General features: G+C 37.1%; 1 protein-coding gene across 4 annotated transcripts in view; it reads left to right on the plus strand.

Moving 5' to 3' along the window:
- Positions 1–20,792, plus strand: part of CPEB4 (cytoplasmic polyadenylation element binding protein 4) — a 74,308-nt gene that overhangs the window by 7,734 nt on the left and 45,782 nt on the right. For all 4 annotated transcript variants that reach the window (XM_032158651.2, XM_032158652.2, XM_032158653.2 and 1 more), the window contains exon 2: positions 14,415–14,496. In XM_032158651.2, coding sequence (XP_032014542.1) covers positions 14,415–14,496 — 82 coding nt within the window. The remainder of the gene's footprint in view (positions 1–14,414; positions 14,497–20,792) is intronic.

Below are 20,792 nucleotides of genomic sequence, written 5' to 3' on the forward strand. Positions count from 1 at the left end.
TTTGAATTTGACAGTCTCAGTTTATTTTCCTTATGACTTTTTCTCTATTTTGCTAGGAGGAAAATAAGCTTGATAATTCACTGTCATATTTTTTTCAGCGCTGTATTGTACCTCAGTTTTTGGTCTCATTATTCACATAAGATAATGTGAATAATGGTTTCTCTTTAAGGCAGAGAGCCTATAATGTGAGCATTTTAACTTTTTGTGACAAAATTCATTTTATTTTATGTTTAATTGTTCAAAGTTGCCTTACAGAAATTAAAAGTATGTTTTACCATGATAAATTTAGAGCAATATATTTTTTAAAATTCAAATTTATTGGAGATTCCCATCCATTTTTTTCTCATCGCATTTTATCTTATTGAAACAGAATGAGTTCCACCTTTAAGTTTGCAAAAAATACTTAGTAGATGCAAGATAAAGGTGTTGATACTATTTTCAATCAATTTCTGAAGGTGAAAAGTGAATAATTATTGAGAAAGGCTATTTTGTGAGCCCGAAAATGTAGAGTGAAGCATAGGCTGTGGACTCAGACTTAAGTTTGACTCTGAATTTGAATATAATTATTTACTATATGAAGCTGTTGGAAAAATAAATAAAATGCATATATAAAGCTTTAAAAATTTTGTCTCTAAACTCTAATGAGCAGTGTGACCTTGAGTAAATCTTTTAAATTCCAGAAGAAAATACTGTATCAAGAAAATAATACCTGGCCGGGCATGGTGGCTCACACCTGTGATTCTAGCACTTTGGGAGGCCGAGGTGGGCGGATCACTTGAGCCCAGGAATTTGAGACCAGGCCTGGGCAACATGGTCAGACCCCGTCTCTAGAAAAAATACAAAATACTTTTTCAAAAATATAATAATACCTAACAGTGAAGGGTAATGTGAGGCACCTTATGTATGTGGCCATATTAGGTTGATTAACTTTTTAAATTTAAAATATGGCTTTCTAATATTGAATAAAGTTATGAAATTAGTTACAAATATAGCTCGTGTTACTGTGAAATATTTTAGTCATGCTTATCTTGCTGTATATGCTTTATTGAATAAGCTATAGATGCAACCCCAGACAGATAAAATATTCAGCAGAATTATCAATTTTCTTGAGAAGTTTTCTAATTAAATATAAGCTTAAACTTTCATTAGCATTGACAGCCTGTTTCTTTCAGTATTTTGAGAGATTTTGGCCACAGTTGTTTTATTAAGAACTTTAGAACATGTGATTGCTTTTGCATACATTAAAGGAGACTACATTTTAATGGAGAATTTATGATTTTTCAGTAAGAGATATGAAAGGGTGCCATAGATTTAAATTGAGAATAGTTTGGCTTTTATCCTGGAATCAAGAGTTTTTAAAAAATATTTTAATGTATTTAGCACACATTTATTGGAGCACCTACTATGTTATGAACTAAGCACAGGACTGTCATAAAAAATGAATCAGTAACATGGTTTGTAATATATTTTTGACCTGTGCTAATCTTTGAGTAAGACTGAACATGTATTTTTTTCTCTTAAATATTATAAACAAATTATCAACTAGCCCAATAGTTTCATTTCATTTTAATCTATAAGTTGTTTAATCATTAAGGCAAACTAACAGATTCAATTTTAGCTATAACAAAAAATTGTATAAATGGCATTTCCAAACATTTTTATTAACGTAGTCATTAATGTGTTTATAAATATATGCTTATATTTGGAAATTTTAAATTTTTAGAAAATTATTTATAATTTTTTTGGAAAAATATTTGGAAAAAGTAATTATCAATTATAAATACACACTAATATAAGTTACCTGTATGTTTATATATAACATGTGCTTATTTACATTCTGTGACAAAATGGTACCACAAAAGGCAAACTTTAACTTGGATAGCAGAATTCTGGTCCCGTTACATGCCAAAGAAAAACTCCATCAGCTACCTATAGGTGCTCATTCATGTTTACAAATGGAATTATTCAAGTTCAAAGCTTTAAGCTGTACAAGCACATTTTATATTGTAGGGTATTTTGGTTGGGCAATTTCTATTTGCTGAAGATTTATCAGATATATTCCAATCATTTTTTGGTAGACCAAAACTAAGTTATAATGTTATAATTAGTTCCTCAGTATTATATATTTTAAATCTATATTTATTTAAAAATACCATGTAACAATTTAAATAATAGTTCTTCCAGGTATTCTTGAGGAATGCATCTAGTCAATAGGATCATGGTAATTAGTCAGTAAAATAGTTGCTGCCATTTTATTGTCTATGAGACCTTAAAAAAATAAAACTCAATATAAGAACGTGACTCAGAATGTTCATATACTCTGAAAAAATGTTATTAGAAAACTATCTTGGTTAATGGAAGTCAGATCTGGGTTCCAGATATGGCTCAGCTATTCATTGGCTATGTGACCTAGGCAAGCTACAGCACCTTCTGGGTCCTTTATTTTCTCATTTCTTTTGTCTGGCATTTTTGAGGATAAAATGAGATATGTCTAATATTTGAGTCCTAGAATATTCTATTGTTTTAAGAAAGCAAGTCATCAAACAGAAATATTAAGTCAAAGTTTTATTCAAAGTATAGCACAATTTCTTAAAATCTGAAAACCCATGTATAACTGGTGTGTGATAATTTGAACTTAATTTTATTTTTCGAGACAAGGTCTCATTCTGTCGCCCAGACTAGAGCGCATTAGCGTGATCTTGGTTCACAGCAACCACCACCTCCTGGGTTTAAGCAATTCTCGTGCCTCAGCCTCTCCAGCAGCTGGGACTACAGGCATGTGCCACCAGGTCCATCTAATTTTTGTACTTTTTAGTTCACCATGTTGGCCAGGCTGGTCTCGAACTCTTGACCTCAGGTGATCCGCTCGCTTTGGCCTCTGGAAGTGCTGGGATTATAGGCGTGAGCCACCACACCTGGCCTGAACTTAATTTTAAATAAATAAAATACAATTCCTAAAGTCACTATACTTAAATAATGGTGGGACTGAGGTAGATGACACACTGATTTTCTTGAACACTGCTGAAAGTGACCAACTGGTGATATTTTTTTTTCTCTGTTTGTAAAGCACCCCGTGACCCATGTCTTCTTAAATTTTTATTATGGAAAAATTTAAATATATTCCATGGTAGACAGAATAGTGTAGTGAACTCCCATGTACATGTCACCTGGCTTCAACAATTATCAGCTCCTGGACAATCCTATTTCATCTATACCCTTAACCCTCTCTCTCCCCATTTGTATTATTTTGAAGCAGTTGCTTCATATGATATTATTTCATCTGTAAATGGTTCAGTATGTGTCTCTAGAAGGACTCTTTAAGAGAAAACATTAAAATTTTTTTCAAGTCGTTTTTTTAAAGAAGGGTAGTGAGAAACTGAAGCAAGGCCCACATTTCTGTTGTACCTGCTCAGCCTGTTTCACTGCTCAACCTGCTGCCAATAGTGGTGGACCACTATTGGCTTCATCTTCTCTTTCTGTAACATAGAAAAATAAGAGATCCAGTTAAAGCACCCAAACACCAGCTATGATTTGAAATTTGGGAGGAGAGTATACTGTTTTCCTCCCTTCATCCTATCCTTTCTCTAGGTTCACACTTCTGTGGACTTGTGGGCAAGACCTCTGAAAGGAAAGATGAGCAAGAGAACAGGACAGGACTGAGCTTTTATGGTTGTTGTCTTTTTTGTTTTTCTGTTTTTTAAGAGGAATGTAGAGGTTTGGGGTCCCTTGCAGACTTTTAGACTGCATCAACTTTTTAAATTTCTTGCTTGCTTTCAGTGCACAAATGTTTGATGCTTTTGAAGGGCCATGGGCTGAGGATGCTTAACTATGGCAAACATGATCCTTCTGCTCCTGAAGTGCACTGACCGGTGACATCCTCTTTGTGCTTGAGTGTTGAGGAGTGCCTTCTGCCCAGGAGATTCTGGAGAACTATGGATGGGGGTTGGGGGGTGTTGTGAGAGTCTGGAAATGTGGAGGCTGGGCACAGGCTGCTTTTTGAGATCACTGTCAAGGCTCACAAAAGAGAAGAGATGCCGAGGGTTACAAGACATAAGCTTCAGTTTAGGAATAAAGGTTGTGCATTGGCCAGGCGTGGTGGCTCACGCGTGTAATCCCAGCACTTCGAGAGGCCGAGGTGGGCGGATCACCTGAGGTCGGGAGTTCGAGACCAGCCTGACCAACATGGAGAAACCCCATCTCTACTAAAAATACAAAATTAGCCTGGTGCGGTGACAGGCGCCTGTAGTCCCAGCTACTCGGGAGGCTGAGGCAGAAGAATCACTTGAACCCAGGAGGCAGAGGTTGCAGTGAGCCAAGATCGTGCCATTGCACTCCAGCCTGGACAACAACAGCGGAACTCTGTCTCAAAAAGAAAAAAAAAGTTGTGTATTAGGGTGGGCCCCTCTCCCTGCTGACTCTGGACCCTGCTCAGACCTAGCAGACAAGGAGAACAGGAACTCTAACAGCCAGTCGAGGTCTAAATGACTTCATTCCTCAAGGCTGAGTGTTAGTATTGTTTACCTGCTTTCCTTGAACTAATGACTTCTTGCCCTGAATAGCTTATTAGGGAGAAGTCTTATACTGATAGTTTCGGGGTCATAGGTTTGAACTTATTTTGATTATCTCTATGAAAACAGGTTATAGAAAATAGCACAGAATCACTGACTTATTCAGATACAACTGATATCTAATTTAAAATGTGAGTTTCATGCTTTTTTTCATTGCACCATAGAAGGGGCAGAGAAATGTTTATTGAATGAGTTCACTAACTGCCATGCTTTGTGCTCCTGCCCATATGCCTTATCTCATTGGCTTTTCACCACAGATTTATAAGGGAGGTGCTATTATCCTCGTTTTGCTGATGAAATTAAGGTTCAGTGATATTGCAGCCTCAAGATCACTTGCTTAGTATGTTTGATACTTAGTATCACAAGTATCAAAGCTTGCGATAGATTTTAATTATTTCTCTCTGCTAGGCAAGATTGGTATGAACAAATTGTCAAGAAGAAGAAAAGGTCTATCGATTCAGGAACTGACTGACTAATCAAGCCTAGAATAGTCATTTGGTTTTTTAATACAAATAAGTGATGACAAGAAATGTTTATCATTTTAAGGATTTATAATTCTCAAAATGAATGTGATTTATTTAGTAAAGGTGCAATAAAAATTGTTCTCAGAGGCTTTCTGGAGAGATCTTATTTGTCAATTCACATGGCAACCAAATGGAGCTGTTGATCCAAGATAATACACCGAAGACATTCATTCATTTAGTTGTAGATCATAATTCTATTAGGGAACATGTGGTAACCTAAGATCTGTTAGACTCTACCTTCATTACAGGAGCCATAATGAAAAAGTACTGATTGAAGAGGGAACTTGCTAAGAAATATGAGATGCTGTTAAATGTGGTCCCTCCTGCTTCAGATAATTACCGCTTTAACTTTAATCTCTGATGCTCGTTGTCTTCATTCAGGCCACGTATATATAGGGAAGGATTTCATACCTTCCAGGTAACAATAGAGCAAAAATTCTAGGCTCAAACAAAACTTCACTTAAAACACTTTTCCTGAGCATCTGCTCTGAAGTCAGACTCGACCACTTACGGTGTGACTTTGTAGGGCAATTAGTTAACTTCTCCTAGCTTCATTTGCCTACGATGGGGAAAATAAATGACAGTACTGACTTCATGTGATGGTTGTGAGGAACTAATATATGTAATTGTTATGTAATTCATGTAAGATGCACAACACAGAGCCAGGAGGAACATGTTAGCCACTTTCTATATCGGTGGCGATGGCTTTACGGCATGCTACAAGCTGTGGATATGGAAATGAGTGAAGCTCATGGCGCATGGTGATAGTGATAAGCTCTGTCATACAGAGCTTATCACTATCTTGTGGGATGTCAGAGTGCTAGGGAGACATAAGGGAAAAGGGATTTGCTGCCTGTGTAGGGATGTGAGGGTCATTTGGAAGTGGAATCTTGAAAGTTGACTGGATAGTCCACTCTTGATGATCTGTGAATTTACATATTATTTAATTCAAGAGGAATATTTACATTTTGGCAAATCTTGAATTAAAACTCCTATAGTTACCTTTGATTAATTATGGGCTCTACTGGCATCTTAAAATTTCTATTTATTTTGGCAGCTGACACACTGGCGTACACTTTCCTTTCAAACCAAAATATTTTCCCTTCCCTTCTTTACCAGGGTAAGTTTAAGCCAGAAAGAGAAACTTCTGTAGCCTGGTACAGATATGTAGCAGTCTGAGAAGTGATGATCACAGTAATATATGTTTTTATAGAAATAGAATGAGTTAAGGGATAGCTGAATTTTGGCTTTGGCTCTTAATGATGTGGTTACATTCAATTAATTACATTTTGTGTTTTAGACTTAGTCTAGTAATGCCAAAACACACTAGTTCAAGTATAAAAAGAAGAAATAATAGAGTGGTGGTGGTGGTGGTGGGTAGCCTGGGTTATATTTAGATGAGAACATTTAAGCTCAGTACAATTATTGCCTGTGAGCACATAACCTAACTGTGAACATCCCAGCATCCAAGACAAAAATGTAACATGATGGGTGATGTAGATCTCATTCTCTAATGAAAATAAGCATACTTTTAAACAAGAGTGAAATATTTTTGAGAGAAATTTGCCTTGCAGGTTTCTAATCATGGGGCATTGACAGACAATTTTTCCGTTGCTGACAAATTTTACAAGAAAATTCGTAGATGTTTAACAAACAGCAGTTACTAATATTTTCTGCTTATTAAAGTCTGAGATCATGCTGTTAAGCCATAATTCTATAAAAGCAAGTCCAAAGGGACCAGTATATACTATGTATTTTCTGATGATGTGACTTGATAAATAGGTTGAATCTGAAGGAATGAGTAATTAGCATATCCTTTGTTTAGACTGTTTATCTTGGCTTATAGGGCATTTGACCAGTTGTGAGAGAGAGAAGACATGTCAGTAGTAAATACCTGAAGGGCAGATATTCCATGTCGCTGAATGAAAAAAAAAAAAGCTATATGCTTAAGATATGGGGCATATGGATGCCAGAGATAATATTTTATTGTGAAAATTCAAGCACCAAATTTGTACTTTGTTTGTTCTTAATGGTGAGCCACTCACCTCTTGATGCTTTTTCTCAAGGAATTTTGTTTTGGTGAAATTGAACTTTATTTTAATCTTTCCAAAGGTATGGACCTCAGAACTTGAAAGACAGAGCTGTTTCAGGTTTTGAGAGCAAAGCCCTTCTCTTCATAAGGAAATCTTACAGTAGTTCCTGTAGAATATTTAAGCTGGACTGCATCATAGCTGGCCAACTAGGATAAAAGCTATAAAGCACACTCCTAAGGATCTAATGAAGTTAACCTGTTGAATGGATTTGCTTAACTCAGTGGTTCTCAAAGAGTAATCCCTGGTGTCATTTGGAAACTTGTCAGAGATGGGAATTCTTGGACCTGACCAATGCTGAATGAGACTGTGGGGATGGACCCAGTAATCCGTATTTTAACAAGAACTCCAGGTGATTCTGATGTACTCTCAAGTATGAGAAACGCTGGCTTAGATCAACCATCTGGATGTTAAAAAAAAAAAAAAAATGGCCACAAATGATTATTTTGGTCTGTAGCATAATTACAATTTAGTTGTTTTTCCTGATAGGAACAGACCAGCAGGTTCACGTGCTGCTTGTGGCAGCTTCTGGAATGTTATGAAAAGCCTTGTCATTAGCTATATACTGATGTAGGTCTTCCCATTTTGCCCTGGCAGGCAGTATTATTCAGGTGTATACTAAAAACAAGGGTCCTCTCTGAAACATTCATTTTGTTTTGTCAGAAGCTTATTTTTATCAAATTTGATTTTCATAGTGATATCATAAGGTCTTTTAGAAATTGTCCTGTGAAGTAGAGATGACAGAAACTGAAACTAACCAGTTACTGACATGCAACTTAGTATATTACATATAATAATTAAGACTACAAAATATGATGAGGTTTAAGCATTGTGATAAAGTTTGCTTTACTTAGCCTTGAAAATCATCGGTGATCTTTTATTTTCCTTCATGATTACTAAGCTCACATGTTCTAGAGTCAGAAGGTCTGGGTTCACATTCTGCCTCCACTTACCTAACATTGATGGAACTATTTAAATACTCGAAGCTTCAGTTTCTTCATCTGTGAAATGGGATAATAACTGAACATATCTAATTGTATCAGGGTTTTGTGAAGAATAAATGAGCTTATGAATGTAACCCATAATGTTAGCTGCTGATAGTAATCCTATTAGTACTGTTACTACCACCAGTACTCCTGTGGTTAGTAGATAACCCAGAGATGCATTTATGATGGGTCTCTAATTTGTGTGCCACTCTGTCATCTCAGTGGGGAGAAGGAAGATAAGATTTCTCTTTCTCTTCTTATGGTTTTAGTACCTCTGATATATATCATTTGTATAGATAAAATATAAAAGGTAATATTTGTATAAGTAAAATATAAGTAATATTTGAGTGCCTACTGTTTGCCAGGCACTAGCCAGCATATTCATACCCTCAGAACCCTTAGAGTGCCTCCTTTATTCAAATGTATGTCTTAATTAGTATGGTTCTTTGCCATGATCATTACCCTACCCAAGGAAGGATCACTTGGTTTATAGTAAGACTTGGGTTTGAATCCTGACTATGCCACTAAACTATGCAGTAACCAATCTGTGTAGTAAATTGTGTAAGTTTTCTTTAGTCTCAGTTTTTATTATTAAAATAGGAATAATAGGCCGGGTGTAGTAGCTCATGCCTATAGTCCCAGCTACTTGGGAGGCTGAGGCCAGAGGATCACTGGAGCCCAGGAGTTTGATGCTGTGGTGAGCTGTGATTGTGCCACTGCACTCCAACTTGGGCAACAGAGTGAGACCCTGTCTCAAAAAAAAAAAAAAAGGAATAATAAAATGTAACTTAGAAGATTTGAGGATTAATTAAGACAGTGTTAATCAAGTACCTAGAATAATATCAGGTGCTTAGTAGATGCTCAATAAAGGGTGGCTCTGCTTTTCTAATTTCTCCCTTTAGGGTGCCAAGAGAAACTAGCAGTGGGGTTGAAAGCAAATTGAGTTGTCAGTATCTTTTGTTTTATGAGAGATTCTTTAATCATCTATCTGAAACCAGCACACTTCACTCTTCTTTCCCCCAGCAAATTTTTTAAGTAGATTTTTTTTGAAAGAAGCTTATTTTATGTTTTGTGTAGCATAATTAAAGTGCCATGATTGTCTTTTTTTTTTTGAGACGGAGTCTTGCTCTGTTGCCAGGCTGGAGTGCAATGGTGCGATCTCAGCTCACTGCAACCTCCGCCTCCCAGGTTCAAACGATTCTCCTGCCTCAGCCTCCCAAGTAGCTGGGGTTACAGGCACCTGCCACCACACCCAGCTAATTTTTGTATTTTTTCACCATGTTGTGGGCAGGCTGGTCTTGAACTCCTGACCTCGTGATCTGCCCGCCTCGGCCTCCCAAAGTGCTGGGATTACAGGTGTGAGCCACTGCGCCCAGCTGTGATTGTCCTTTTAAGATTCTAAATGATCATTTTCTTACTAACTGATCACTGACCCTTGCCTTTTTGTGGGCAAAAGTGATGGACTTTGATTAATAAATTCTCATCCTTATTTTTGGTTCCTGCCATAATTGTCATAATTTAAACTGTAAATCTTGAAAGAGCAAGGTATGTTAGAATATCAAAAAGCTAGAATACAAATGTATTTTGGAGTTAGGACAGGGACATCAGAGATCCAATCAAACCATTCCTTTTATGGACCAGGAAAGAGGTATAAAGGATGAAAGTGCCCAAGCTCATATAATACGACAGGCAGAGTTGAAGCTTCCTAGTGTGCAATGCCCATTCCACTCATTTATGCTAATGTTCATGTTTTGGTCATTAGCTCAAGTTCAATCAAGAAGAGCATCACCTAACAAAGTTTCTATTTTACAGTTAGTTTAATCTTTGGGAAATGGATCCTAGAAAATAGGTCAGTGGTTACATTTGATCCAATTAACAATTTAAAAAGGCAAAATTGAAGAATGAAATATGGAAATCAAAGCACTCTTATTCTTTTGATTTGACTCTTTCGTTGTTGCATAGGAAAACCAGCATTGTTTGTACTGTTCTTATACTTTGGGTTTGTTTGTCTATCTGTGTCCCCTTTATCTATTTCCTAATGGTACAGGCACATTTTAGGATTTTTTTAAATTAGATGTTAAAAATGGACAGAAAAGATCAGTGAGGGGGTAAATCAAGAATGGCAATCTTAAAACCTGCTCTGAGAACAGAATGCTTACTTGACAAAATATGTGGCTTTTGATCTCTTTGAATTACCAAAGCATCATAAACAAAATGTTTGTAGTAAGTATACTTGCTAATAAGTTTGGGTTGTGGGGAAGAATACATATTAGACTAGGTTTGGCAAGAATGTAGTACTCGTGCCATTGGACCTTATACGTTGCAGCAGTCTGTGGAGGCAGTTTCCTTCTGAGTCCCTGTAGAGCCTGAGAATCCTTCTCAAAACACCTTGCATCTAATAGTACCAATTGAACAAACTTTGTGTATTTGTATTTACTCGTCATCCCTGTATTAAATTGTAACAAATTATAGGAAAAAATTAGTATCATTACTAAAAATTAGTGTAAAAAGGGTGGAGAATTTCTTTTCATTTCATAAAACATTACTGAAAATTTAAAATTTAATTTAGGATTTTAGCTTTAATGTATTTTACCAGTTAGAAGTCAGCAAAAATCTTTATGTTTCCCACAATATGCTTGGGCTGCCCATGGGGCAGGGTAGTGGGAGGAAGGTATGGAATAGTTTACTAAATTCCATTCATAATACCACATTTAAAAACCTATAGGCTGCCAGGCGTGGTGGCTTACACCTGTAATCCCAGCACTTTGGGAGGCCAAGGCGGGCGGATCACAAGGTCAAGAGATCGAGACCATCCTGGCCAACATAGTGAAACCCCATCTATACTAAAAATAGAAAAATTAATGGGGTGTGATGGCATGCACCTTTAGTCCCAGCTACTCAGGAGGCTGAGGCAGGAGAATCGCCTAAACCCGGGAGGCAGAGGTTGCATTGAGCCTAGATCACGCCACTGCACTCTAGCCTGGCAACAGAGCGAGACTCCGTCTCAAAACAACAACAAAACCTATAGGTAAAAAAACAAAAACAAAAGCTAATAGGTAAAAAGGAGGCTTCTTGACTTACTGGAAATAGTTCTTATAAAACAAACCAAACAAAAACAGTCTATGTTATATTTTTTATCAATTGCTTCTTTTCAGTGCTCTTGTCATTCAGTGACTGCAAAATGCATGTTCCAAAAATTGGTAAGGTTGCTTACTCTGTTAGTTGCATGAAAAACAACACTAAACTTAATTCCTCCCCTCCCCCAAAAGCAAACATACAGCTCTTTAGAGGGAAAGGGGGAAATATAAAGACAAATCTTAAGGAAGTAGCAGAGAATAAATATTTTAAATGTTTAAAAATTACATGAAGGAATACATCCATTCATTGATTTAGCAAACATTTGCATGCTTTCTGCCTGCCAAGACCTATGTGAGGCAGAGTAATACAGAAATACAGGACAGTGCTTCTTAACCTGTTTTACATCATGACACACATAGAAAATGATAATTTTTAAACAGAGCTCATCTGCCAGGAAGCTCCTGCCACCTCAGGCTCTTCTGGACAGTCTTGTGGGCTTAGGACATGACTGACTTGGTGCACCATCACCCTGTTGTGGTAGGCATACTGGAAATATTTGATGTGAGACATAGTTCCTGCTCTTGGGAAGCTCACAGTCAGAGGACACAGCCAAGTGAACAGACACCAGGAATTATTGCGTCCAAGACTGGTTTGTATTAGAGATGGAAATGGATGGCCCTTTTAAAGGTGTGGTTCATTGCTGAAATAGAACATATCCAGCAACTATAGAATGAGATAGTGTAATTTTATATTAACTTCTAAACCTCAAATTATGCCTCAAGTCTACTTGGCTTCTGAAAGAATATGCAGGTTTTGACTTAATTTAGTGCTTGAGATGAGGAAGTGTAAACACAGAACAGCTTCTCTCTTTTGGGAATACTAACCCTTAGTCTGGTCCTGGCCATGTGTACTCCTGCCTCTCTGTAGACAGATCTTGTTCAGGAGATGAGGATAATGATGAAAGAATCCGGTGGAAGAGGTGGGGCAAAGATGTTCTGGAGGGAGTCATACCAGTTTAGAGCAGGATAGAATGGTAAGGCACCTGCTCACTCTTCCCCATCCTCATCCTCACCCTAACCTTCCCACCCCTGGGGGAAAACTTGAAATACTGTCTCTCACTTGTAATATTGGATTCTACCTAAATATACTGTCCCTGGACTCCTCAAGTTGCAGTGGCGTTATAAAACCACTCAGCGCACATTACTGAATATCTGTATGATGAGATGGGGTCAGGAGGAGTGGTCCCTATTTCAGGGAAGCAGAATAATCGTGTGGCGTAAGATGTGTTATAAAAGCACAGAAGAGAAATGTTAGGTCCATCCAAAAAAATAAAAATAAAAATGCTCTCAACTGGAGGACATCCTCCGTCAGCTTAGAGGTTCTGGAAGTTAGCTAGGAAAGTAGAAAAATAAAGGGGATACAATTAGGAGGTGATTTTTAAAAAAAGAAAGTCAAAGCTTTGAATTTAAATAGTAATGTAAAACGAAATATAATTGAATAGAAGTTTTAGAATTCTGCTTGCAGATTCCTTTGGGATCCCCTTTTTCTTTAATATTCTTGCAGTGGCCTTTGTGTGTTTATGTACAGTATCCTTAAGGTGGGTCAGAGCATGTGTTATTGCTTTGTCTCAGTTTAATTTTAAAATGTTTTCATCTCCTACTTTTAATGTATCAAGCTAAACCTTAATTTTAGTTGTCTCTAGTACTCTTCATCCTGAGGAATGTCAGAGCACTTGGGATGTTGTATATTTTAGGATTCCATACCCACTCTTGAAATGCACTTGGTTAAGCCAGGGGTTTAGGTCAGCAATGTACCCCACACTCTTCCTTCTCTTTAATTTTAATGGCAACAAAATCAAGCCTAATTTTGCAAGTTGAGAGTAAATAAGAATTGAGATTTTATTTTGTTTTGTTTTGCTTTCTCATCTAGATTCTAACTCTTGTTCTAACTCTGATCCTTTTATCCTTTATTTACCAGAAGTAATGACTGGGTTGTTTGGGGACCTAATAACATGTTGCACTGGGGGCAGGGAGGGACAGAACATGCTTCAGCAGTTCTCTATTGCTATTCTCATCCTTCTCCTTAGAGAAAACCTCGTGACAGTAATGAGAGCAGCTTCTGTGCTTCATTATTCCAGATTTATTTTTATGTTGGGGGAAGGGAGAGTCTACCAAATTTTTTTTTTTTACATGTGTTTTGGAAGGAAGGAGATTTTTTTTCAACTTTCTATATAGATTATTAGTTTTAAAAACAAATCTTTAGAGAAGGCAAATCATTAACAGTCAAGAACAACTTTGATAATATATAGAGATGAATAAATCAATATTTTTATTTTCTTAAAATAAGTATATAATTTATCTTGGCTGGATCTGGTGGCTCATGCCTGTAATCCCAGCACTTTGGGAGGCTAGGCAGGTGGATCCTTTGAGGTCGGGAGTTCAAGACCAGCCTGGCCAACATAGTGAAACCCCATCTCTACTAAAAATACAAAAAATTAGCCGGGCATGGTGGCGGGTGCCTATAATCCCAGCTACTCTGGAGGCGGAGGCACAACAATCACTTGAACCTGGGAGGCAGAGGTTGTAGTGAGCTGAGATCACACCACTGTACTCCAGCCTGGAACAGTGTGAGACTGTCTCAAAAAAAAAAAAAAAAAAGATTTCTCTTATTTTTTTTTTTGTATACTTTACCATTTAATAGTCTTACAATCATTTGATGACTATTTTTAAACTTTGCCTTATAAGAAAATATAGCTATTTTGAACAGCACATACAGGTACCAGTCTAGCAGATAACTAATGGGACAAGTTTGGAAAGCTTTGCCACGTTTTTGCAATCTTAAGTGATGGGAAAGAATATTTTTTTTTACACTTATGTAATGTTCTTAACTAATACAGAAATTAGTTTTAATGGTTTTGGCTTTCTGAATAAATGTGATGCTTCTGTTGAAATTATTGTTAGAAATCAAATCACTCTTTGCTGAGCGCTGTGTACTTACTTTTGTGGTTTTTGATGTTTGGTGTTAATAATAACATTTAGTAATAATGTGCCTTATATAGAGAGTAAAATTGCTACTTTGTGATCTGTGTCCCTTCTAATGAAACTTACTGTCTTCTTTTATATTTAAATGCTATTTTAAAAAGTGGTTTGTGGCTGTTTGTGTCTACAGGATCGCCCCAGGACATTCGACATGCACTCACTGGAGAGTTCACTCATTGACATAATGAGAGCTGAAAATGATACTATTAAAGGTAAGTTTAGAAATGCACCCAATTGATTTTAGACAATAGTTTTAAATGTGTATTAACTATTTAATCTGATACACAGTATGGCAAATATTATGGAGTCACTTTGTATGCAGTAAGTTCTATCAATTTTACACATACACCTCTTTGTTAAAAAATCCAACATATTTGATGAACCTCTACAGTGGAGCCATCGTGATACCAGTTAAGAGTACGACAAGAGTACTAATTGCCAAGAATGGGCAATTAGCTCAAAGACACCAACCACATACCTTATTATTATTTTTTTTATATCTCAGGCAATAACTTCTCAGTGCCTCAATTGTTTATGTCTACCTACTTATGACAGTGATTATGTCCCAGGAAGAGTTCACATGTTGGTAGAATTTTTGCCTAGTTTCATGTTTTAAAAAATAACCAATAGTTTCAAAGTTAAAATGAAGTTTCATAGTTCTCAGAATTTTTTTCTATGTATTATGTTTAAAAAAAAAGTACTGTTTCTACATGGATTCTGGTCTCATGTTACTGAAAGGTTGTGTTATCTTGAATAAGATATTCTGTTTGACTAGGTGTCAGTTTCTTCACCTTTATAAAGATGTAGAATTACCTGGGGTGCTTTAAAAATAAAATGTAGATGTCTGGACCCCATTCCATACATGGGGTGTGGGCTTGCATGTTTTTTTTTTTTTTTTTTTTTTTTTTGAGACGGAGTCTGGCTCTGCTGCCCAGGCTGGAGTGCAGTGGCACGATCTTGGCTCACTGCAAGCTCTGCCTCCCGAGTTCACGCCATTCTCCTGCCTCAGCCTCCCGAGTAGCTGGGACTACAGGCGGCCGCTACTACGCCCGGCCAATTTTCTGTGTTCTTAGCAGAGACGGGGTTTCATTGTGTTAGCCAGGATGGTCTCGATTTCCTGACCTCGTGATCTGCCCGCCTCGGCCTCCCAAAGTGCTGGGATTACAGGCATGAGCCACCGCGCCCGGCATGTTTTTTTGTTTTTTTTTTGAGACGGAGTCTCGCTCTGTCGCCAGGCTGGAGTGCAGTGGTGTGATCTCGGCTCACTGCAAGCTCCGCCTCCCAGGCTCACGCCATTCTCCTGCCTCAGCCTCCCGAGTAGCTGGGACTACAGGTGCCCACCACCACGCCTGGCTCATTTTTTGTATTTTTAGTAGAGACGGGGTTTCACCGTGTTAGCCAGGATGGTCTCAATCTCCTGACCTCATGATCTGCCCGCCTCGGCCTCCCAAAGTTATTTTTTAATATCTCAGGTGATGCTAACATGTAGCCAAGAATGAAAATTGCAAGACTAGATATTTCCTAAGGGCCTTTCCTCTGATTTTGGGAAAAGTATCTCACAAAATAAAACATTTTTCTGGATAAAAATATCAGTTGATTAGAAAGCAGGTTTTTTTTTTTGTTGTTCTTTTTTAAAGAAACTTAGAATGTTTGGTACATTTGGTCATCCCACTTAAGTTGTTGGCTCCTTCGTTCATTCATTCATTCAGTGATTCAATGTTTATGACACTGCTTTGTGCCAGACATAGAGCTTTGCACTGAGGTCAAAGGTAACAAGGCAGCCTGTTGTTTCAACTGGTGATCTGCTTAGCCTAGTTTCCCTTTGAGTCTGGCTTATCATGTTACTGATGCAGAAAAACATTTTATGTATTTTTCAGTAGACCAATAGTGATAATTTTTTTTAATGAGGAAAGCTTTTAGGTTTCTGGAGAGAGGGGAAAAAAAATAATGTGTAAAAAATAGGCATCCATCTGATGTGACATTTGAAATAAGAATATTTGGAAGGTCTTTACTGAATTTCTCATGGAATTCTGGTGGATGACTCTAGTGTAGATGCATGCTATATAGCTGTGGAAAGATGATCTCCCACTCAGAATTGGCTTTATTTTTGCTACTTTTTAGCACTCTGACTTTGGGTAGTCTTCAGCCTCTTGGACCCTTTGTTTTCTCTTCAGAAAAATGAAGAGTCTAAGGTGCCATTTCTAGCAACAGAAAAATTGTACACTCTTAAAAAATAGCTAAAGGAAAAATATGAATAAGGTCTGTGGGTTGTACCAATGTCAATTTCCTGGTTTTGTATTATAGTTATGTAAAATGTTGCCATTTGAGAACACTGGATAAAGGGTACATGAGGCTTTCTCTGTACTACTTTTGCAACTTGCTGTGAATCTATAATTAGCACTTTGGGAGGTAAAGGAGGGAGAATCACTTGAGCCCAGGAGTTCGAGACCAGCCTGGGCAACGTGGCGAGACCCTGTCTCTATATAATAAAGTAATTTGAAAAGGAAAAAAAAACACAGTGAGACCCTGTCTTTATATAATAAAATAATTTTTTTTTTTTTTTTTTAAAGTTAAGGTCTGGTGCGGTGGCTCACACTTATAATCCCAGCACTTTGGGAGGCCAGGGTAGAGGATGGCTGGAGCCCAGGAGTTCAAGACCAGTCTGGGCAAGATGGTGAGACCTGGTCTCTACAAACATTAAAAAAAAAAAAAATTAGCCAGATATGGCAACCCACACCTATGTTCCCAATTACACGGGATGCTGAGGCAGGAGGATCACTTGGGCCCGGAAAGTTGAGGCTGCAGTGAGCTGTGTTCCTGCTCTTTAAGACCGTCTCAAAAAAAAAAAAAAAAAAAGTATGGAAAAAGTAGTTAAAGAACATTTGTATGTTCTTAATGTGTTTAATTCTTTCAGCACATTTTAAAAGAGCTTCCCATACACTAGGTACTACAGATAATAAGTAATTAGAAATCATTTTCTAGGTGCCTATGGTCTTTATCACAGAAAGCATAGGTTACAAACAGCAGTGGATAGAAACAACTTGTTATGTGACATTTTAAGAAGCAAGCCTCTAACTAATACTTAGGTTAGATAAAAGAGTTGGCACACATTATTCTATTATTCTCTTTTTTTTTTTTGAGACAGTCTTGCTCTGTTGCGCGGTGCAGTGGCGCGACCTCAGCTCACTGCAACCTTTGCCTCCTGGGTTCAAGCAATTCTCCTGTTTCAGCCTCCCAAGTAGCTGGGACTACAGGCGCCTGCCACCATGCCTGGCTAATTTTTGTATTTTTAGTAGAGATGGGGTTTCACCTTGTTGGTTGGGCTGGTCTTGAACTCCTAACTTCAGGTGATCCACCCACCTTGGCCTCCCAAAGTGCTGGGATTACAGGCGTGAGCCACTGCACCTGGCCAGCTCACAGTATTCTGATACGATTAACAATAGAATTTCCTTGGCCATCAGTTTTAGCCAGGATATCTCTATCAGATTTTTTTCTTCTAGTTTGCTCAACGGGTAATTGTTTAAAGTTCTGCCTTTATTCTGTATTCTCTTTTTAAGTTCTCCTTACCAATTTTTACTAAATTAAGTTTCTTTAAGCTGATATTATAGGGATAATCAAAAGTTAGGTCTGATGACAGAATAAATTAAGTCTGATTGATCTAATCTGGGAACATACAGATTTTGTAAAATAGTGATTTATAGACTGCAACGTGACAGAATAGAAAGACAGTGGGTTTTGGAATCATATCTGGTTAAACTGCCACTCTGTCACTACAGTCTGTGATGGCTGTGAGGATGACATAATATGATGCAGCTATAGATTTCAGCATATTGCCTAGTTCATAGAAGACACTAAAAAAATTACATGTATTATTACTAAACATGTAAGTCTGCTTTCATGCTCATCAAAAAAGCCAGTTTCAGTTTAAGTGCCAATCTGGCTTGAGTATATTACAGGAAGCTTGTGTGTTTTTTCCTACAAAGAGCAGTAAAGAATTCACAGCTGAGTGCATGGATCTAAAATGCCAGATTTTAGTTATGCTTGTTTTCTTTTTCAAACAAGATCATGACCTTTGTATCATTGTAGCCTATCACTGCCAAGACATTGTTTTTGCTCAGGGTAACATTTTATTTCTTGTCAAACTATCTTCTGATTTAGATAGCTATTTTAAGAATACTATGCTTGATTTTAACAGTGGTTCATTCTATTGTGAAATTTTGTTTAAAGGTAATAAAGATAATAAAATTTGAATAACTTAAAAAAAACACATTGTCATTTTGAAATAGTTATCTAACACCTACCAATTCATTTTGAAAATAAATAAATAAAATACTCTTCCAGTGCTCTGCTTCCTTAGAAACAGAAAATAGAAAATTGACATTAGCCAGGTGTGGTAGCTCACACCTGTAACCCTAGCACTTTGGGAGGCCGAGGTGGGTGGATCACCTGAGGTCAGGAGTTCGAGACCAGCCTGGCCAACATGGTGAAACCCCATCTCTACTAAAAATAGAAAAATTATCTGGGCGTGGTAGTGTGCACCTGTAGTCCCAGCTACTCCAGAGGCTGAGGCAGGAGAATTGCTTGAACCTGGCAGGCCGAGGTTGCAATGAGCCGAGATCGGGCCACTGCACTCCAGCCTGGGCGACAGAAGGGAGAGACTCCGTCACAAAAAGAAAAGAAAAAAAAAAGAAAATTCGTGTTAATTCTGAGATTAGCAGAGAACAGTATACCTCTCAGAAAAAAAAAAATTAAAAGATTTGATTGTTTTAAAGACTTTACAATTCAAAAACAACTTTAATAATCTTAAAAATAATTTCATAAAAAATTATGAATGACCTCATTTATTTTTCTCTTTCATTTCTGGTTCCTCATAGATATGCAGTCTGTATGTGTTTAATAAGGCCTAAAATTGCTACAGGAACTACAAGTTGAATCTATTGGTGTGGCTATTATTAACTTAAATTTTCAAAAGAGCTAGAAAACCTAATTTGTATTTTTCATTTTGGAACAAAAAAATCTCCCTTACTGTAATGCGGTTAAAAAACTTTATTTTTGCTATCAACAAAATGCTTAATAGTCCTAGGAACCTTCAAGTACAGTTTTTTAATTTCTTTATGAATGTGTTATTGATTCCAACTGGTTTGTTAGAAAACTTATGTTTTTTAAACAAATGTTCAAAGGAATACATAGCTTTCATAATTTGTATTAGGTTTTTTTATAACTTATTTTTAATTGCTTTTCTAAGAATTTTGAGGCTACTATGATTTTTTCTATGTACAGGGATTTAGCCCTTTGTGCGGTGGGGAAAGGGTTCTCCTCATTCCTTATCTCCCTCTCCTTTCTCTGGTCAGCTGGCAAGTCTGGATGTTATTTTTATCCGCGAAATTGTGTATTGCCTTCTCCATAACCAACACCGGTGACAATCCTGAGAAGCTCTTCCCCAGAGACCAAATTCATTTTCTTTGCTGCACACTCAGTCTCATAAGCTTAGAGCCTAAGCTACAGGCTGATTTTGAATTTTGATCTCCCAGGTGGCAGCTTGTGCATTGCTACAATATTATTAGGCTTATCAAGTTTTTCTTCACCTGGACAGAAAAATATTTTATTGCTGTAGATGCCTAGATGATTATTTGGGGAATATTGTATCTTATTGTTATTCGTGTTTTTTCTCACTTATGAAATTGGTACTTGTTACTTAGAAATGGAGCAGCATGAAATAGATTAAAACCACATGCGAGTACATCTGTTTTCAGCCTTCTGAAGCATAGGTTGGACACAGTGAAAGAAAGATTCATAAGGCAGTGTTATATTCAGTGTATAGAGAGACCTCTGAAAATTAGGGAGCCTTTTTTTCTTTTCTGTATGCGAAGGGAATAAAGAGACAAAAATAGTGCTTAAAAATTAGACGTCAGACAGAATATAACAATCCACAGTTTCACGATGTGGTTGAGTATTTTAAATCCAATATATGAAAACAATATAGTATTCAATTTGCTTCATTTCACTAGAAAGCCAAAACGAGACAGCAAAATTATTGAGAGAACAAAGGCAATCTACAGACTGTCAAAACATTATAGTTGTTCTTCAGATATTAAATTATGACTTAGATATCATATTATTCGTTTGAATAGTGTGAAAATGGAGTCTTTTTCTCTTCATATTGTTGTAGAATGTATCTTGCTTTCAGTTTTTGAAAGGAAGGCTCAATATCCACCACAATTCCTCTGAGTTACAGGCATTTCAAGTACTTAATTTGAATGTAAGCAATAATGATTGCATTCAAAAATGCAAGTTGTTTAAAGTGCCAGTCTTTTACATATCCCCATGGTGCCCAGGAAACCTATTGCATATGTAGAGGAAGTAGTGGAAGCACGTTATACATCACTGCCTCACGTGTTTCATGCATCACTTTATTTTAAGAGCTATGGATCTACTCCAAAAGTGCTATTTATTTAATTCCTGACTGCCAAAGGTGTTGTGACCTTGCATTTGAAAACACTTTCATATT

Source organism: Hylobates moloch, unplaced genomic scaffold (assembly GCF_009828535.3).
Source record: "Hylobates moloch isolate HMO894 unplaced genomic scaffold, HMol_V3 SCAFFOLD_6, whole genome shotgun sequence".
Lineage (NCBI taxonomy): Eukaryota > Metazoa > Chordata > Mammalia > Primates > Hylobatidae > Hylobates > Hylobates moloch.